The sequence below is a fragment of the Galeopterus variegatus genome, unplaced genomic scaffold, assembly GCF_000696425.1.
Source record: "Galeopterus variegatus unplaced genomic scaffold, G_variegatus-3.0.2 Scaffold446, whole genome shotgun sequence".
Taxonomy (NCBI): Eukaryota; Metazoa; Chordata; class Mammalia; order Dermoptera; family Cynocephalidae; genus Galeopterus; species Galeopterus variegatus.
The window spans coordinates 31,093-50,699 of record NW_007726557.1 but is presented as its reverse complement, the minus strand read 5'-3'; the positions used below and the strand labels follow the sequence as shown (position 1 = coordinate 50,699).

The 19,607-nt window shown below is 56.3% G+C and overlaps 3 protein-coding genes across 3 annotated transcripts; 1 reads left to right on the top strand and 2 right to left on the bottom strand.

The window, feature by feature from the left end:
- The first annotated feature begins 6,264 nt into the window (after positions 1 to 6,264).
- TSPAN10 (tetraspanin 10) lies at positions 6,265 to 10,995 on the top strand. The gene is made up of 3 exons (XM_008568845.1): positions 6,265 to 6,300; positions 7,917 to 8,557; positions 10,614 to 10,995. The coding sequence occupies exons 1-3, from the start codon at positions 6,265 to 6,267 to the stop codon at positions 10,993 to 10,995; spliced, it is 1,059 nt and encodes a 352-aa protein (XP_008567067.1).
- Positions 10,996 to 12,932: 1,937 nt separating this feature from the next.
- On the bottom strand, positions 12,933 to 13,925 carry PDE6G (phosphodiesterase 6G, cGMP-specific, rod, gamma). The gene is made up of 3 exons (XM_008568825.1): positions 13,780 to 13,925; positions 13,471 to 13,511; positions 12,933 to 13,009 (listed from the first exon to the last, which is right to left on the bottom strand). Exons 1-3 carry the CDS (start codon positions 13,923 to 13,925, stop codon positions 12,933 to 12,935), a joined length of 264 nt encoding a protein of 87 aa, XP_008567047.1.
- A 4,389-nt stretch (positions 13,926 to 18,314) lies between these two features.
- On the bottom strand, positions 18,315 to 19,604 carry OXLD1 (oxidoreductase-like domain containing 1; the record flags this gene model as incomplete). The annotated part of the gene is made up of 2 exons (XM_008568844.1): positions 18,315 to 18,906; positions 19,515 to 19,604. Coding segments are annotated over 2 exons (510 nt in total), but the record flags the coding sequence as incomplete, so codon positions are not given.
- Between the last annotated feature and the right edge of the window lie 3 nt (positions 19,605 to 19,607).

Below are 19,607 nucleotides of genomic sequence, written 5' to 3'. Positions count from 1 at the left end.
CGTGGCCTTGGTGTTGTCAGCACCGCACTCTCCCGAGTGAGCCACGGGGCCAGCCCTAAAAATTTTTTGGTAGCTGGCCAGTACGCATGATCTCCCAAGTGAGCCACCAGCCAGCCCCTAAGCCTACTTTTTTAAAGCCAATTAATTAGAGCTCTTTCATATATTTTGGTAGAGAAATATCACATACATATAACACGTATGGATGTGTAGACATATGCACACACAGACAGAAGCTAATCTTACAGCTTTCATTAAGGTTCTTCATTTGCCAGTTTTTAAATACTTTCCCACATTAGACTATCAATCCTTCAATCACCCATTCCATGACCCCAAGCAATTGCTAGCCAGTCAACTCTAAACTTTTCTTCCAAAGAAATGGCTCTCATCAGTTGGTTAGAACATGGTGTGGATAACACTAGGGTCCAGGTTTCATTCCTGTTACAGGCCAGCCTCCAAAAAAAGAAAATTTAAAGAATTTTTAAAAACCAAAGGGACAGCTCCCATATTAAGCAAGGTAGACAGTTTACATAACTTAGATCTAAGCAGTATTATTTGCACAAACAAAGGAAGGTATAGGTAAAGGCCCAGTTAAGACAAGGTGTCTGGAAAAAGCAATTTAAACAAAGGTAAGGTTTGCCACGTAAAGTTTAAGTCAATGTCTTCTTTGCAAAAGTTTCTAGTGGTTTAGGTGCAGAGAGGGAGATGCCTTTATAAATGGAGATTCCCCTTACAGATGTAAGGTTTTTTACAAAGAGTTTCAAAATAGCCAGCTAAACATCAGAAAGTTGTATTTGGAGGGCTGGCCTGTGGCTCACTTGGTAGAGCATGGTGCTGACAACACCAAGTTGAGGGTTAAGATCCCCTTACTGGTCATCTTTAAAAAAAAAAAAAGAGGAAATTGTATTTGGGTTGCAATTTTTTTTAAAAGATGACCAGTAAGGGGACCTTAACCCTTGACTTGGTGTTGTCAGCACCACGCTCAGCCAGTGAGCAAACCGGCCATCCCTATATAGGGATCCGAACCCGTGGCCTTGGTGTTATCAGCACCACACTCTCCCGAGTGAGCCACAGGCCGGCCCTGGGTTGCAATTTAGTTCCACAGTCAGTCTTTCCAATTTAGCTTATTTCTTAATTAGATTATTTCCTTGGGGAGTGTGGGGGGAGCACAGTATGGAGCAGAGCAAAGAAAGTGTTTTCTCTGCATGTTTGTCCTGAGGGCCTAACTTTTAGAAATATTTCAGCTCTCTTTTGCCTTTGGGGTGAGATCTCATCAATTAGTAACTTAAGCTCTTCATTTAATCTTCTGTGAACAGCCTTTTAAAGATATAATAAAATCTTTTTGAAATCTTTTTAGAAACTTCTGGGTGGGCCAGTTTGTGTGCCCTTATTTTTAAATGCACTTTAGCCCTTCCAAGACCCAGAGCCATTCCCAAAAACAATCAAAAGAAAGACTTAGATAATGCCTTGAGAGCTGGAACAGTTGGTCTAGTCGCAAACGGGGCGCAACCTGTCTTTCCGTCCCGCCATATCCCTGGGGTTCCCAATCTTTTGGTTGGCTACCTGCACACGCCCCCAACAGGCAGAAAGTCAAGCCAAGTTCTCAGGACAAAGAACCGGACTAACTGGAAAGCAGTGGCTGCTTGTGGGAGGGGACTAATCGGTCTTAAAGGACAGCGTTGTTCATCAGGAATGTTCTACATAATGGCCATTGTAATATGAATTATTTTTAGTAAGATTTTGCCACTTTTGTAAATATCTGCAGCTTCCATGGCCTTTATTCTTAAACATGAAACAGGCAGGCATACCAGAAGGCAGAGTACTCAGATCTTTAGAAATTAGGATCACATTCTGATGGTGGATCTTGGTTTTTTCAAAGCTAACATGGCTTTGGCTCATTTTCCAGTTTCTGTCTGATCCAGCCAGACACTTGAGGTCTCCCTTACCTAAGTGCACAAGAAAAAAAAAAAAAAAACTGCTCTTGCCGAGGCCATCAGGCCATCCTTGCCGGGTGATTGCCTGCATCACCCTGGCACTCTGCAGAGAGTTCCCACCCAAAAGACAGCCCTCACCAGATGTGCTGCCTGGACTTTGAGCTTCCCAGCCTCCAAAACTGCAAAAAATAAACCTCATTTCTTTATACATTGAAAAAAAAGAAAAGAAAAACAAAGAACCCGCATACCCGCAAATTTCAAAAGCCAGAGTTCACAGCCCCTGCAGTAACAACCACTTACTGCAGCCAATGTCAGTTACCTTCTGTTGTTGTTTTTTTTTTTTCTATTCATCAGTTACCTTTAAACGCGTCCCTTTTTACCAATGACTTGTCAGCCACAAACCCAAAGGTCATGTGCCCTGCCAGAGCACAAACCAACCCGTGGTTCCCCAAGATCAGATGCATTCTCACAATGCAAAATAACCCTTGGTACCCCACATTCATGCTCTCACAGTGCACCCAACCCTCGGTACCCCAGAGGCCAAAAAGGCAAAGAGAGAAGAGCTGAGACCTGAGGGGACCCCCTCACGACTCTCAGGGCTCCTTGAGGAAGACAGTGTTCCACCCCCTGAAGAAAAAGGGGTTAGCAGTGTCTTTTCTGCCTTCCCCAAGGGGTCTTGAAGTCATTAGCAGCCTCCTTCAGGTCCCTCAGTGGTCACTAGATCTGTCAAAGGACATTACAACAAATTTAAAGATTTCAATTGGTTTTATTGCAATTCTAGAATCAGACAACTTATTCTATAAAGTACAGTAAGTGTTCCCCCAATTACCTTTTCTTGTAAGGACATTGGATTAGAGCCCACCCTGAGGGACTTTAAAGGCCCCATATCTGAGTCACATTCTGTGGTAGTGGGGGGAACACAATTCATCCCGTACAGTCATTGACAAGTATAATTTCATTCAAATGTTACCCAATATGAGGACAGGACTGAGATGGAGGTAGAGGATCTGTCACCATCACCGTGAGAGCCTGGCCATGGAGGTGGATGCAGGAACTGATAATGTCTGGGTTTGTCACTGTTGGGGAAAAGGAGAGTAAAAGTTGGAGATGGAGGTCCATCCCCCAGCTCTAATCCTTGCTCCAACATCCTTCCTGCAGCACAGCCGACTGAGTGATCACAGAGAGGAGCTTCGTTTCTCAGCAACCTCCATTGTCTCCCCGGAGTAAGATCTGAAGACCTCAGTGTGGCCTGTGAGGCCCCACATGATCCCTGTCACCTCACTGCTGTCTCTCCTGCCACTGGCTGCCACGTGCCCTGCACAGCCATGCAGCCTCCACCCTCAAGCCTGCCCGGCGTGCTCCCACTAATCCCGCTAAGGCACTGCACTGGTGCTGGAAACACTTGCCCCCTTCCATCAGTGCAGCGTGTACTGGCATGCACCGCCAGGACCCCCGCCTGGGACAAAGCATGCACTTCCCAACACAGAGGGTGTAGATGGCTAGAAGCTCTAGGTTGAGTTCTGTGTATGAAGAGAGCTGCCTCGCCCAAGATCACAGTGACAAAGCATGCACTTCCCAACACAGAGGGTGTAGGTGGCTAGAAGCTCTAGGTTGAGTTCTGTGTATGAAGAGAGCTGCCTCGCCCAAGATCACAGTCCCTTCCTCAAGTGGCCCAGGCCCAATGACAGCCGATGGGTACAACAGCCCAGCCCCTTGTCCCACCGGGGACAACTCTGCAGGGCAATCCCAGCTCCACAGCTCCTCACGGACCTACCAGGACCATTGTTGTGACCTGTGACAGCTCACCTTCTCCCTTCACCCAACTCTGCTGCCCGCAGACCCTGATCCCAAGGGCAGACCCTGTCGACTTCCCACGCAGTGATCTCCCCCAGAGCCGGCCTCTTGGGGACTGAGCCAGAGAAAACCCATGACTTGTTCCTTCACATGCTCAGGTTCCTTCTTAAGTGTCTTCTTTCTTCTTTAATTGAGATGAGGGCTGGCCGCTTGACTCAGTTGGTTAGAGCACAGGCTCGGAACACCAAGGTCAAGAGTTTGGTTCCCCATACATGCCAGCTGCAAAAAAAACAATAAGAATGAAAGCTTTAGTTGAGATGAAATTCTCGTAACATTAGCTATCTTAAGGTCTACGATTCAGTAGCACCCGGTACATTCACAATGATGTACAACCACCGCCTCTCTCTAGTTCCAAAACATTTTCACCACCCCAAAAGGAAAGCTGTACCCATTAAGCCATGGATCCCCATTCCCCCCAGCTCCAGTCCCTGGCAATTCCCAGTTTGCATTCTGTGTCTATGGATTTACCTGTTCCAAATACTTTACATAAATGGAAATATACAAGATGTGACCTTTTGTGCCCAGCTTACGTCACTTATCATAGTGTTTTTGAGGTCCATCCATGTTGTAGCAAGTGTCAGAACTTTATTCTTTTTCATGGCTGAATAATATTCCATTGTATGGATAGACCTCAATTTACTTATGCATCAGTTGACAGATATTTTGGGTGGCTTCCACCTTTTAACCGTGATGACTAGCACTGCGATGCACATGGGTGTACAAGTTTTCTTTGAATGCCTGCTTTCAATTCTTTCGGGTATGCACGTAGGAGTCAGACGTCCTTTTACAGTGAGGCCCTCCTAAGCTGCCTAATAGGAGACACCCCCGCCCTCAGCACACCTTACCCTCCTGACTTTGCTTCATAACACGATTGGCATGTATAATATGGTCATGTATATGTTTACCTCTCTCTTTGCTTATTTTATGACTTCCCCCTGTACAAGAATATAAGCTCTTGATGATCATTAGTTTTCTTCACGGCCGTGCTGCCAGGGTTCAGAACAGTCCCTGGCTTATAATAAACGCTTGTATCAGTTGTCTATCATCACCATAGTGCTGCGTAACAAACTATCCTAAGACTTGGGGTCTTAAAACAACAGCCACTTCTGCAGATCAGGCCTTGGGCTGAGCTCAGCTGGGTGATTGTTCTGTGGGGAGCTGGTGTGGGGATGGGAAGCGAGAACAGAGGTTACTACCAAGTAAAGCAGGGTCGAGCACAGTATAGCAGACATGGAAAAGTGAGGAGGGTGGGCTGCTGCTCGCTGGCCAGGAGGAGGCCTTTGTGGGGGAGGTGGTCTGACCCTGGCTCAGGACACAGAGATGGCTGTGAGGGGACTTCAGGTGATGACATAGGTTGGGAGCCCACAAGCGCCAGCCATGTGGGGCCAGCAAGCAGCCCATGTGGCCGGATTGTAAGGTAAGAGCAAGAACAATGTTGGATGGATACAGCCAAGATGAGAAGCTGGGCCTTGAATTCCAACAAAAGAAGCTGAAACACCAGTGGGGGGAGGGGTGGTGGAAACAGCACAGGGCATGCGGTGGATCTGGGAGGTCACCCTTTCTCTGGTCACCAAAGCACATGTGTAAAGGGTCTCCAGGAATTCTCTTCCCACAAGGCCTCCAGAGGTTCCGCAAGCCCACAACAACTTTGACATGCACATCTGCACCTTGCACGTATCCCAAATAGAGCCAGCGAGTCCTGGGGATGAGGTGTGCCCAAGGTCGCATGGAGTTAGTGGTGGGTGGGGGGTCCAGCATTAGAGAGCCTCAGAGCACACTTTCGGTCCACATGGTGACTGTGTGGCTGGGGTCCTTCCAGGCACTGGGATACAATGGTGACCACGACAAAGTCCTGCTCCTGAGAAGCTCAGAGGGTGGGGGAGCCCCGAGCCCATGTACTTAAAACCAGGAGGACGTGCTCCGGCAGGTGAACACTGCATTTTGTTATTGCGATGAACAAACTGGGGGAATAAATTGGCACTTAGGCTGCTGGTGGGTCTCCTGGGATTGTTGCTGTGAACCCATTTGTGGGTGTCGGACCCCCTGGGGGTGCTGATGGAGCAGCCACTGAACCTGCAGAGCTGAGGCCTGCACCCAAACAGTCTCACCTGAGTCATGCCTGTACAGATCTTAGGGGATCTGCAGAGCCAAGGCCAAGAATTTGGGGCCAAGAAGCAAGACCGTCTGTGTCTCGACAAGCAGAAGCTGCCCTAAGCCCTAACATGCGACTCCTCACATGATCCACTTGGCATCCGGCTGGGGCTCGTGCTCCCCATTCCCTGGGCTGCACGGTTCACAGAGCCACCAGGGACACAGTCAGCACCAGCCCCTGCGTCCCCAGCCCCGCTGCAGAGGGACCAGCGCACCTGTCTTAGTGCCGGCGCTACGGAGCTTGCCCTCCCGGATGCGGAGTATGGAAGAGGGTGAAAGGAGCCCCCTGCTGTCCCAGGTAACCCAGTGCCCCAGCGGGACACGGAGTATGGAAGAGGGTGAAAGGAGCCCCCTGCTGTCCCAGGTAACCCAGTGCCCCAGCGGCCTCGCCCCTGAGGTGGGGATATTCCCCAGCCCTGAAGTCCCCTGGGATGCCCCTGGGCCGGGTTCTTGCCCACCCTGTCTCCTGCACCTCCACAGGCCTCGTGCACGGGGGCTTGGCATCAGGTGGATGCCAACAGAGGCACAGCTAAGACTGTGGTTGGGGGCTTTACTAGCCAGGCACCACCCCCCAGCTGTGGTTCTCCCATCCCAGCTCCGGCCTCTGGTCACAGGATATGGCGGGTGTCCCTAAGGATCTGGGGGGCTACCTCTGGCTCTGGGAGCAGAGGGGGTGAAAGCAAACATCCCTCAGCTGGCTGTGGATGCCTGTGGCCTCCGATAGCCCCAGTCTGGCCAACCTGGTACTAGCAACTTGTCCTTTTGCTCCTACTGAATTGTTGGGGACTGGGGGTCTGATAAATAACCCTCCTCTCCTCTGCTCTGAGTTCAGAATAAATGAGCCATCACGGCAGAGGCAGACATTGGGGGTCAAGGAACAGCTTCTTTCTGCCAAAACTGGATTGGAAGGGGATCCTTGCTGGGGCACATGGCCACAGCTTCTTCATTCTTCCCTCAAATCAAACTTTGTCACCAGCAGAACGGGGCACCTGCGGGGCTGCCTCCTCCCCAGCAGAGGGAGACCAGAAAGCTCCTCACACACCTGCTTGACCAGCTGAGTGTCCAGCCAGCGGACGAGGCAGGCCCCTTGGAAGTCCCCGCATCCCACAGATGGTCTCCCTGGTCACCCGCCGCCCTCTCCCTGCCCTGGGAGCCTGGTGGGCAGGGCTGTAGCCTGTCCATTGCTGTGTCCTCCGTGGCAGGGCCCAGCACTACATCCATGCTCAGCGGGGGCTCAGTTAGTGGGGCCGTCAGGATGGATCCCAGGGCATCGGGGCTGGTTTCAGAGGGGGAGGCAGAAAGGACGGCCATATGGGCCAGCCCCTCTGCCTGGTGGGCCTCCACCTCCTGGCCTGGGTGGGCAGCCCCTCCTGTGACCACGCAAGGTCAGTGCTGCAGGCCCTTTCAGACCGGTCCAAAAAGAGGCTGCTTCAAACTCAGGGAAGTCAGCCCTGCCTGCACGGCAGGAAAGTCAGGAGCCCTGATATGGGTGAGACCAGAGTCAGCCCATCCATCACACGGGAGGGGGAGGGGAGGCGGCACATTTATTGGGCACCGCTTTACTTGGTCTTCACCACGGACCTTGCAGGACGTGGTCACCACTCTGATCTTTTTTTTTTTTTTTTTAAAGATGACTGGTAAGGGGATCTTAACCCATGACTTGGTGTTATCAGCACCACGCTCTCCCAAGTGAGCCACCCTGCTCTAACAGAGGCTGGGGCCCACAAATCTGCAGGTGGCAGAGCTGGGACCTTCACTGTCCCTTGCCCAGCCTAGCAGGACAAGCCCGAAAGGCCCCTGGCTGTCCAGGTCTCTAAGTCTCCCCTCCGCCTCCCTCGCCCAGCTTCCTCCCACCCCTCGAGGGCTCTGCCCCATGGTTCCTCCTGACCCCTTGCTCATGAGCTTTCATCCCTTGCCCATTGTCATGGGATCTGAGTGAGTGGTCTCCCCAGCGAGGTCTCCCTGTTCGTCCCTCTGCAGGACACAGCAGGCCAGGAGCTGGCATCCTCCGTGAAGAGTCTACCCACTTCAAGCTGCCCAGGTCCAGCGCCCTGTGAGGACCAGGCGGGAGCCTGGGGCTGCAGCTGCTGTCCTCCTGGGGCCAAGTGCCAGGTCTCCAGGAGAGGCCTTGGGGGAGACCCGGCCCCCTCCCTCCCTATGGGGAGCAGCTGTGTCAAGTATCTGATCTTCCTGTCCAACACCCTCTTCTCCCTGCTGGGCCTGCTGACACTGGCCATAGGGCTCTGGGGCCTGGCTGTCAAGGGGTCTCTGGAAAGTGGTTGGGGAGGTCCCCTGCCCACAGACCCCATGCTGGGGCTGGTGCTGGGGGGGTTGGCAGTCAGTGCTGTGAGCCTGGCTGGCTGCCTGGGTGCCCTCTGCGAGAACACCTGCCTGCTGCGCTGCTTCTCCGGGGCTGTCCTTGCTTTCCTGGTGTTCGAAGCCTTGGTGGGGGCTCTGGTGGTGGCCCTCTGGGGCCCACTGCAGGACAGCCTGGAGCACACCTTACGCATGGCCATCACCCACTACCAGGAAGACCCAGACCTGCGCTTCCTCCTCGACCAAGTCCAGCTGGGGCTGCAGTGCTGCGGGGCGGCATCCTACCAGGACTGGCAGCAGAACCTGTGAGTGCCTGGCAGCTGAGGGAAGGGGGTGCCCCGGCAGCCAGCAGGTTCCCTGGGGCTGGAGGGGAGGCCAGGCCACACATACGCTCACATGTACACGCTCACATGCGTGCACACACTGCACATGCTCACGTGTGAGCACACATGCACGTGCACACACACACGTACCTCTCATGGTCATGGGTTTTACATGTGCACAGTCATGCACGTGCACTTGTGTATACACACAGACGTGCACACTCACACATGTCCTCATGTGCACACACAGAATGCAGCCTCACGCACATACACAAACATGCCCATACATGTAGTCCCGGACACTCACACACATGTGCACACACACTGAGCTGCATGGGCACTTGCCTCTCCCTGGTCCACAGGCTCAGAGCCTGAACGGGCCCCTATGGCCGACTTTCAGGCCCCAGCCTCCCTGCAGTCTCTGCCAGGGCCACAGACACAGGGACCCCAGTGTGGACACCAGCCAGCAGACTCAGAGGGCCACTTTCTCTTTCATCACACAAGACATCTCAATATCAAGTGAAAATAGCTTTTAGGGCCGACCCCGTGGTGCACTCGGGAGAGTGTGGCACTGGGAGCGCAGCAGAGCTCCCGCCGCAGGTTCGGATCCTGTCTAGGGATGGCCGGTGCACTCACTGGCTGAGCGCGGCCAGTCACAAAAAAAAAAAAAGAAAAGAAAATAGCTTTCAGGTCAATCCAGGATGCCATTCATTACAATGGTTTCCCTGTGTGCATGTGTGGGTCTGCGAGTGCATGTGCAGGTGCACGTGTGCACATGTATACACGTGTGTGCGTACCTGTGCGTGTGTGTGAGTATGTGTGCACACGTGTGAGTGCATGTGTGTGCACTTGTGCGCCTGTGCGTGAGTGTGAGTGCATGTGTGCATGTGCACGTGGGATCACACGTTGTCTGTTTGGGGACACGACACAGCATTTCTCTGTGTGCTGCTCGAGGTGACCTGCTCTGCTGTTTCCCCCAGTGCCGGTGGGGGCACAGACGCCCCAGCGGCACCTGTTCATGCGAAGCCAGGACAGATGGCGTGTGTTCCCTCCCGCCACCTTCTTGTATGTGCTTGCAGGAGCACCCAACCACAAGAGATGGAGTCAATGGAGACTCTTTAAGTACTGGCCATTTGTACCAATGGTGGCCAAAGCATGCTGGGCCCTCCCGCACACCAGGCACCCCACACAGAGTCCACAAGGCTGCTCTTGCTTGCTGGCCACATGCGGCTTTGGATGAGTGGCAGCTCCGGGAGGGCTTATGGTAGCACCTCTCCTGCCTCAGGGCAGCAAGCTCTGCTGGCAGCTGCGACAGTGCCTGGGAGGACCAGTGTGGGGGACCAGCCTGCAGGTCTGCTTGGGGGGTCCAGAAAGGCCACGTCCAGGCCCCCAAAGCCTGGGCCTGTGTGCAGGGCCCTGGATGCAATGTAAGGCTAAGGGACCGAGGGCTCCCTGAAGCAGGGGCCTGCGATGAGAGCAGCACTCCCCAGCCCCTGACAGGCTCCTCCCCAGCCCCCAGCCTCTGTCACTGCCCAGGACTGCCTCTCGCGCCCTTGTTGTTCCTCTACGACCCACAAACGTTCCAGAGCTCCCACCAGAGCTCAGTCTACCTCCTCAGCGTACACTGAGCACGGTCCTCTCACTCCCACCCCCATCAAATGCTTGTCTCCCCTTCAACCGTCTCACTGAGTATTTCCCTTCTAGCCAGCATGTCCGCTACACCTGCCCTCAGTGAAGAGGGCTGCCAGGCACAGGGATAGACAGCTGGGTACTGTGTGTGTGTATATGTACATGTATGCCTGTGTGCATATGTGCCTGTGCTGTGTGTGTGTATGTGCCTGCGTATGCCTGTGCCTGTGTGTGGCCATGGAAGTTTGAGGGTGGGTAGCAGACATTCAGCTCGGTGCGTGTGCCTGCGTGTGCCTGTGCCTGTGTGTGGCCATGGAAGTTTGAGGGTGGGTAGCAGACATTCAGCTCGGTGCCTGGTCCAGGAGGAGCAGGTCCTCCCTCCAGAGCTGACACCTGCGTGCTCCTGCAGGTACTTTAACTGCAGCTCTCCTGGTGTGCAGGCCTGCAGCCTTCCTGCTTCCTGCTGCATCAATCCCCAGGAAGACGGAGCCTCTATCAACGACCAGTGCGGCTTCGGGGTCCTGGGCCTGGACAAGGACGCAGCTCAGAGAGTGGTGTACCTGGAGGGCTGTGGGCCCCCACTCCGGCAGTGGCTGCATGGGAATCTCTCAGCCATAGGCAGCTACATGATCGTGGTTGTGGTGGTGCAGGGGGTGGAGCTCCTGCTGGCCACCCAGCTGATTAGAGCCCTTGATATCCGCAAGAGGGTGGCAGCTGTCAGGGAGGCTGGAGCTGTCCATCGGAGCCCTAGACCTGGTGCCCAGCTCTCTGCTAAACCCTCCCGGGGCTGACTGTGCTGCTTTTTCCCCAGCAGTTGGGATGAAAGGCGGGGGCCCTAGGATGCGGTCTGGGCCTCCCCTCCCAGGGACAGTGTCAGAGTCACCCACCGTGGGGTGCTCATGGACGTGACCTTCAACGCCTGGGCCTCTTCCACCTGCTGAGCCACCAGTACCCCAGAGTCCCCCTTCCCTGAGGGCATGGGCCTCCCCTCCCAGGGACAGTGTCAGAGTCACCCACCGTGGGGTGCTCATGGATGTGACCTTCGACGCCTGGGCCTCTTCCACCTGCTGAGCCACCAGTACCCCAGAGTCCCCCTTCCCTGAGGGCCAGGCCAGAATGGACTCCCTGATTTCACTCTGGTTTCCGGAGCCCTTTGCTGCCTGACTCAGCTAAGTAGTCCCCGCCCGCTTGCTCACAGACCCAGCCATGGTCTGAGTGTCTGGCCATGTGTGCCTCCCACCGAGGGTGTCAGCCTGGCAGGAAGAACAAGGAGGGGAGGGGGCTGGATGAAATCTTGGTCCGGAGCCACTACCTCTGAGTCCCACTTCCAGCACCCCCCCGCCAGGTCCCCATCTCCACACCACAGCTGGCACCTCTCTCCCCTGGGGCTGCTTCCCCCTTTCCGGTTATCACAGTGTGCTTTTGCAGGGGTAGTAAATATTAAGGTGTATCATTAATTCATACAGTAAACTGCACCCATCTTCAGTGTGAGAATTATTATTATTATTTTTTTTTTGCGACTGGCTGGTACAGGGATCAAACCGTGGACCTTGGTGTTATCAGCGCCAGCTCTAACCAACTGAGCCAGCCGGCCAGCCAGCGTGAGAATTCTCACTTATCTACACACCTGTGGACCCTCCACCAGATCAAGGCGGGGAAATCCCTAGCCCCCAGGCTCATCCCCAGGTCAGCCGGGCTCCGCCTACACCAGGGTCAGCGTGGCCTGTGTGTGACTTTCGTGTGAGTGGAACGGCAGAGGGACCTCCTGAGCGCCCTGGCTGTTGTACAAAGGCAGCACATGCTTGCGCTTGGCCCCTCTTGGGAGTGGAAGTCCCGGGCCCAGTAGGCACTGCCTAAGGATGGCTTGGCTGGGTGATCTGAGCAAGTTGCCTGGCTCTCTGTGCCTCAGTTTCCTCACCTGCAGGGTGGGGATCCAAGCTCCTGCCTTGCAGCGTGTGCTGGTGCCGGGCCTTGTCCACCCACACACCTCGCTGACCACGGCCACTGGGAGTGCGTCCAGGCCCTGCCTTGACTGGGACAGGGCCGGCTACTGAGGCCCAGTGAGGGGTGATCTCACAAGCTTTCTTCCCCTCGGCCTGGCCCGCCCCTCCTGCCCCACCCTCCCCTCCTGCCAAGGTGACACTCACAGACACGCCCCAGACAAGTGAGGGCACACTGACTTTACTTTGAGACGGGTACAGCAAGGGTGGCTGTGGTGTTAGAGAGCTGGTGTGATGAGGGTGGAGGGGCCTCCTTCTCTCACCGTACCCCAGGACAAGCCCCATGTCCCACCAAGCTCACCCATCTGGGAAGGGCTGTGGGGACACGGAGCTTCTCCTCATCCTTGATGGGCAAGATGGGGGCCTGGGGTGCGGGGGGCACTCCGGGGGCCCCCGCCCTGCCTCTCCAGCCATGAGGAGGCAGTATCTGGGATCTACTGGGCTTCCGGGCTGGGGTCTCCGCCCCCTCTCCCTGAGAGGGGAGACTCCCAGACCCACTTCAAGGGCAGACCTGAGCGGGGTGGGCCCCTGTCTCTGGAAGATAAGCAGGGCCTGGCCAGCCTGGAGAGGGGGTCCTGGGGGGAGTGGTGGGCTCTGGGTAATTGGTGTTGGGGGCCTGGGGTCACTGCCGCACCTGGTGTCCAGGTGTGACCTGCGCTAGGGGTGGGGGCTCCTTGACAGGAATCCTGAGCAGGGTTTGCAGAGGGCAGCAGGGCGAGGACCTGGTGCTAGATGATGCCGTATTGGGCCAGCTCGTGCAGCTCCAGGTGGTTGAAGGCCTCCCACGGGCAGATGACCGTGATGTCTGCGGGAAAAGGGGGCCCGTGGGTCAGGGAGGGTCCCAGGGCCGGGGATCACCCCATCCCCATGGCCATTTCCCACATCCCAAGTGAAGACCCGAGATTTGCCAAGGGTAACAGCAGGTCCTAGGTGGAGAGCCCTCCTCCCAGGACGCAGTGGCTCCGGGGAGAGCGCAGGTGCAGGCCCAGGGAGGAGATGGGGCGAGGGTGGGCCTTGCTGCGGGGGAAGCAAGGTGTCTCTTTTTCCAGACCCCTCACCCAAGCACCTGGTGAATCCACCAAATGGGAAGCACCTCGTTTCAGGGAAACTGAAGCTTGATGTTGGGGGAAGAAAGGAGGAGCAGGCTGGGGAAGGGGCAGTGCTCTAAGTGTGAACAGGGGCTGGCGGCTGTGAGGGTTGTGGGGGCTCCGGGCGTGCCTGGGGGGACGTGCGCAGACCCCTGGGTTGGTGCTAGCACAGTCTTACCCGTTCCCAGGCCTTCCATCCCAGGGATGTCGTCCCCGAACCTGCAAGGGCAGAGCAGTGAGGAGCACTGGCTCGGTCTGCCCGAGGCCCGAGGTCGGGACCCAGCCCTCCTAGGAGACCAGGCACCAGGCTGGGGGCCCAGCCAGCAGAGGATGTGGACGACAGGAACCCCCAGTCCCCATTCTCCCCTCCTGCATCCCTGCTCAGGCCCCCAGTTATGAGGATGGGAACCACCCTCAGCCAGGGAAGTGGCTGAATCCCTTCCCCAGCCCCCACCTCCCCTCTGTCCCTTCCCGCAGCTCTGCTTACCCTTGGACGCCTTTCTTGGGGGGCTTGCTCTTGAATTGCCTGGTTTGCCGCTGTTTAAATTTGGGAGGCCCTTTCCTGGGTGTGACGGGTCCTCCAATCACCCTGGTGGCTGGCCGGAACTCGGCCTTGGGTGGCTCCAGGTTCATGGCCAGGATGGCAGAGGCAGGGAGACCCTTGGCTTCCCTCACACTGTGCGCTGGGGCAAGCCAGGCCAGGGTCCCAGTCAGCCTTTCTGCTTCCAGCCCCCCATAGGGGTCTCAACCCACCAGAGCAAAGGAGCCGAGACATGAGACCCACCCTGCCATCCTTCGATGTGGTCCGGACAGCAGTCCCCAACCTGGGGGTGCTGGCCTGCCTTCTCCACTTGGGGCCCACCCAGCACTGTCATTCTCCTGTCTCCCTGGTGGACACCTCTGTCCCACCATCGGCCACACACAACTCAGGCATCTCCCTTGCAGCCCGGGCCCCCTCGTACCCACCCACACGTCCAATCCACAGCAGACCCACCCTCCCGCCCATGACATGCCCTAAACCTGGACCTCTCACCACCTCCTCTTGCAGGTGATTCTGACGACCCCATGACCCCTCTATGCCTGCGACCCCTCTCCTCCTTGCCTTGCATCCCCAACCCCACAGTAGCATGGTCAAAGTCTGAATCACTCTGCGGAAGCCCTCTGGGAGCTCCTGCTGGGACTGGAATGAGGCCCACGTGAGCCACCTTCCTGCCTTCCAGGCTCTGCAGAGAGCCTGCTGCTGGCGCTCCCTTCCTGCCCCTCAGCCTTTCAGGTCCCCTCTCGGGGAGGCCTTCCCTGACTCTGTGCCCTGGTGCCCTGATTTACTTCTTCATGTCAGATATCAGCACAAATTCCTGGCTTGTTCACGAGCGTGTGCCTATCTCTGCTCACCTTTTTGTTTGCTTGTTTCTGGCAGCTGGCCAGTGCGGGGATCCGAACCCTTGACCCTGGTGTTCTCAGCACCGCACTCTCCCAAGGGAGCCACCTGGCCAGCCCTGCTCATCTTACTTATTCCCTCGTCATTGTGTGTTTATTGCCTATCCTTCGGGCATGGGATGCTGTCAGCACCGTCCACCCATACATGGAGGCCCCCTGAGTCTCTCAGTGTGAGCCAGGCACCCAGGAGAGCAAGATGCACAGGCAGGGGCGCCCTCAGAAAGGAGCCGTCTCAGAATGGGTTGCTGTGCTGAGCTGTGTGACCCTTGCCCTCCTGACCCCATTTCACAGAGGGACAAGCTGAGGCTCAGGGAGGGAGGAGGCGGCTCTTCCCTCTGCTGGGTACATTCCCAGGCCACTCACTGTGCTTGGAGCTTGCTCTGGGCGCGGTGTGAGCTGCCCGGCTTGGTCGTGGCTGAGCTGGCCTCAGCTACACTGGAGAGCCCAGTGTCCTTGCACCTGCTGCCCAGGTGACCTCTCCTCCCCCTCTCCCCAGATGCCCTAAGCCCCAGTGACCTTGGCCAAGGGGAGCTCAGCTTCCTCTAAGCCTGTTAACACCAGAGGGAGACTCCTAATCTCCCAGGACTGGTGCAAGCCCCATGTGCTGCCAGAAGGTTCTGAAACTAAGTGTGTGACTCGGAGAAGAAACACTGCCCCCTGGCCCTGAGGATGCCCCAGGGGCCACCTCTTGGGGTCCCCTTTTCTGCCCCCTGGTCTTGGGCTGGGATGCCTGACTCCAGCCTGAGGCCACCACCAGCGGTTTGCTAGTGCATCAGGGCTAAGATGACCAGGCGGCAAGGACAGGTGGCCCCATTCCAGGGAGGAATGCGCTGTGGTTTGTGCCTGGGCACTGGGATTGGAGTGGAATCACCATGCCGCCTTCCCTCCCTAAGGTTCAGCCTCTGTCCCTGGGACCAGCACCAGCCTGGAAGGAACCGGGGTGCAGAAGCCCAGTGGTCCTGCCTGCTGAGACCCACAGCAGCCACAACTCACATCCCAGATGGTGTAGGCCCAGCCAGGCTGCTTCCTGCCAGGCCATGGGCCTGTGGCAGGCAGCCCTGGGCCCCACAGAGCTCCAATGATTGGATGCCACCCCATGAAAACTGCTGCCTGAGCTTCCCTGGCCCCTCGTGGACTGTGACTGGTGCCCACTCAAGCTGGCTGGGTGTGACCTGGGACTCCCAGATCATCACTGGCCTTGGGGCAGCAACACCACCACCATTTGGCCCAGTTTAGAGGTGATCAGCTGGGCGTCCCCTGAAGAACAGGTGGTGGGTGGACTTCCACAGACCCAGACCTCAGCTGCGGGGTGAAGGCCCTTCGCTCCCCACCCTGGGTGGATGGGCAGACGGACTCACCCACTTGGGGAGGTCACTACTCACCGAGCACTGGGCAGGCCTCAGGGAGCCATGGGTGTGAGTGGCTTGATCTCCTCAGTGGGGCACTGACCTGGGCATTTATTCTGCAGCCCGTGAGCTGCTTAGGACTCTCCTCTCTGACGCCACACTAATGAGATTGCTGGGCCCTGAGGGAGGGCACCACCGTTGGGGGTGGGGAAAGGGGGATCAGGTGCAGTCAAGGGCAGAAAGGAAGGACACCAGGCAGATGGGGTGGGGATAGGAAGGGGAGGTGTGCTCCTGAGCAGCCTGAGAGGATAGGACGGGGTGCTCCCTCCTGCAGCCACGTCTCCCAAAGGGAGTAGGAGGAAGAGGAGAGGCCCTGCCTGCTGTCCTGCACTCCCCAGCTCCTGATCTCTGAACAACCCGCCTTTGTGACTCCGAAGCCCCTGTGCAACCTGGCCCCATCCACTCCTCAGGCTTCTTTTACCTCCCCCACCCCATGTCCCCAAGCCCCTCCCACCCCAGGGCCTTTGCACCTGCTGTCCCCTGTGCGGTGCACTTCCCGTGCCTCTTCCCTTCCCCCAGCCTCAGAGCTCTGCCCAGGGTTACTTCTCAGGCAACCCCTGAGACTAAACCAGGGTGCCTATTTCATAGGACCTCCTGGCAGCCAGAACTTTCCTTCATCACACTTAACCATGTTTGCATGTTTGGATAATTCTTGTGCTAATCTGTCTCCCACACTGGAGTGGGATGGGGCAGTGGATTTCCACCAGGTCCCAGTGTCCAGGCCAGCATGGCTACTTCACAGACGCTCGACAAGTACCTGTGGAATGGAGGAACACAAGATTCGTCCCTGTGTGGTGGTGTTGGCAAGGACACTGCACTGGCTTTCTCGGCCGCCAGGTTTTACATCCAGGAGGGAGGTCTGCAAGGGGCAAGGCCAGTGGCTTCTTTTGGAGACATTTCACACTGCAAGGCCTCATTGGCCTTTGCCATGACTGTCAAATTCCAGAATAAGGCTAGTTTCATAAGAACCACTGGGTAGGATGCAAACACACATGCACACATGTATATATACACATATGCACACGTATATACATAGACGTGTCGAAAATACAGAAAAACTTTTATATATTTATATTTTCGAGAATTAGAAAACCTCTTGCTATGTCTTTCTGAGATAAATCTCCTCTATATGCTGCTGTGTGTTTGGGGAAAATCTCTTCCCATTTCTGAATCTGTGTGAGGACAGTGTTAGACTATATGTTCTGATAGTCTAGGGTCTAGTAGACACACGTCAGTACAATCATGTTTCTCCAAACCCAGCCAGAATGCTGGGTGGTTCATGATGACATGTTAGCTGTTCAAGGTGACAGCCTGAACTAACAGATATCTTGTTACCCATCAGGAAGTCACCACATCCACAGCTTTGTGGTTTTACTCGTGTCGACAGGTCTCTATGTCCATGTGAAACGCTGGCTTTACCTTAAAGGCCCTATGCCCAAAATCCCTCCATGAGTTTGCATTACAGTCCCAGTTTTCCCTTAAATAAGAGGAGATAAAATAGGTATAAATACATCTAACCCCGGCCCTGACCAGGCCTCTGGTAACTAGAGCTTGGAATTGCTCGGGAGAGAGGTGTAAGGTGGCAAACTTCCATGGAATAGGGCAACTGGGAGAAGGGGGACAGGCAGCGAGGGCCCTGAGATGCCCTACCCTGGTGCCACGGTGCCGTCACCTAGACTGGTGCAGGGTAGCTGGTCCTGGAGCTAATACTCAAGTCCTGCTGGTCCTTCCACCCCCACCTACTGCCTTGGGACCATAGCTAATCGGGTTGGAAGGGCTTGGTCCCTGAGGGCTGATCCCTGAAGGCCTCGACCGGGTGTCTCCCAAGGACCCCAGCAGGGGACTGATGGCAGCTCAACAAGGCACTTCCCAGGCTGCCTGTGGCACCCATGGCTGCCAAGGGCCTTACCACAGCAATGTTCTAAGATCAGATGGCCCTCCCCCAGCTGCACGCCCAGAGTAACCAGAGCTGACCTGTGCCAGGACTTCTGGGACACTGGGGCCTGGCATGGAAAGGGCCCAGGGGGTCACTGTCGCTTGAATATTCAAGGAAATGGGGCCTTTTTTCATCCTCCCAGGTTGCTGAAGGCCTTTGGCACTCAGCAGATGCACGATGCTAACCCGAACCCGCTTTCTTTGACGAGGCAGCACAGGCCTTACAGACAACAGTGCAAAAGGCTCCTGCTTACCACCACAGAGAATTCATTTATTCTCAGGGAAAGTCAGTAATTCCTCCTACTCTTTTGCATACACAGAGCCCATAAGGGAGTACGGGTAAAGGAGGCCGTTCCTTCCTGAGCAGAAGCTGCGGGCTGGAGCTCCTAGGGATGAGGGTGTTAAGCAGGGCTGGCTCAGCCTCCACTCCTCGTGAGGAGCTTGATCTCCATCCTGAGGAAGGCCTTCAGGTTCTCGTCCGCCACGTGCTCCTCCAAGGCAGCCAGGGCGCGCTCCCCACCATCTCGGTAGTGCTGCAGGAGGGCGTCTGCATACTCCACCCACACGCAGTTGGGGCAGCCGCTCATGCAGCAGTTCGTGGGGGGCTGGAGCTCAGGTGGCAGAGAGTATGGGGGCTCCGAGGGGTCCCTGCTGGGAACGGTGGCCTTGGGCTGCTGGGTGCTGTCTGTGCCTGCTCGGGAGCCCACCTCCTCATGGCCCGTACTGAACTCTCTGCGGCCATCACAGGCTTGAACTTGTGCATGGTGTCTGCGAAGAGCACTGCCATCTTCAGGAAGCCTCTGGCAGTAGTCCTGGCTGGACAGCCAGCGTGCCCCCTAAGGACACAGATAATCATGTGACTCTCCAGGAGACTGGTAAGGCCTTGCAGGCCCCCAGCCCTGGGGAAATTTCAGCCCTCCTGTCACTGGGCAGGTGGCTCCATGTTCTTGTCAGCTTCTTCCCTTCCCATGTGCCCTTAGACATTATTTCACCTCTCTAGACTCAGTGTTCCCATCTGTAAGATGGACATAATGGTTGGTACGAGAGGATGGCATGGTATGTCTCCTGAGAAGTGCAGGGCTCAGGGCCTGGTTCCGGTGTGCACTCCAGATGGGGGAGAGCTCGGCACCTCGGCTAAAGTGACCGCTGCTCTGTGGACAGCCCCTGGCCAGACAGCCCCCTCCCCTCCCCAACCAGTACAGCGTCTCCTCTGACGACCGTCCTGACTAGTCCGTGTTTCCCTCTGTCACAGGAGCAGCAACAGGTCTCTCAGGTGATCGCGTCCTCAGACTCGAATCCCCCAGAGGCCCTGGCGCGGCCTCGCCTCCTTCCCCCGCCCAGCCCTCGGGTCCCCTGCCCTGCTCCATTCACCCACGACCACCGGCGACACGCTACAAACTTATTTATCCAACCCCTCCCGCGAGGAGCACCAGCCCGTCCTCACTGTCGGGACCCACGGCGGGAGGAGCCGGCGCGCGGCGGGTGCGGAAAGCCCGGGGGCCCTCGGACCGCGGCTACAGACGTCCCCGGGCCCCGC

What these genes read in the sequence shown, in the direction of transcription:
- TSPAN10 (XM_008568845.1), top strand. Translation starts at nt 6,265, where the DNA reads ATGGAAGAGGGTGAAAGGAGCCCCCTGCTGTCCCAG. An exon ending in GGAGCCCCCTGCTGTCCCAG is followed by an intron (nt 6,301 to 7,916) that starts GTAACCCAGTGC and finishes GTCCCTCTGCAG; the next exon opens with GACACAGCAGGCCAGGAGCT. An exon ending in CAGGACTGGCAGCAGAACCT is followed by an intron (nt 8,558 to 10,613) that starts GTGAGTGCCTGG and finishes GTGCTCCTGCAG; the next exon opens with GTACTTTAACTGCAGCTCTC.
- PDE6G (XM_008568825.1), bottom strand. Translation starts at nt 13,925, where the DNA reads ATGAACCTGGAGCCACCCAAGGCCGAGTTCCGGCCAGCCACCAGGGTG. An exon ending in CCCAAGAAAGGCGTCCAAGG is followed by an intron (nt 13,512 to 13,779) that starts GTAAGCAGAGCT and finishes CTGCCCTTGCAG; the next exon opens with GTTCGGGGACGACATCCCTG. An exon ending in GATGGAAGGCCTGGGAACGG is followed by an intron (nt 13,010 to 13,470) that starts GTAAGACTGTGC and finishes CTTTTCCCGCAG; the next exon opens with ACATCACGGTCATCTGCCCG.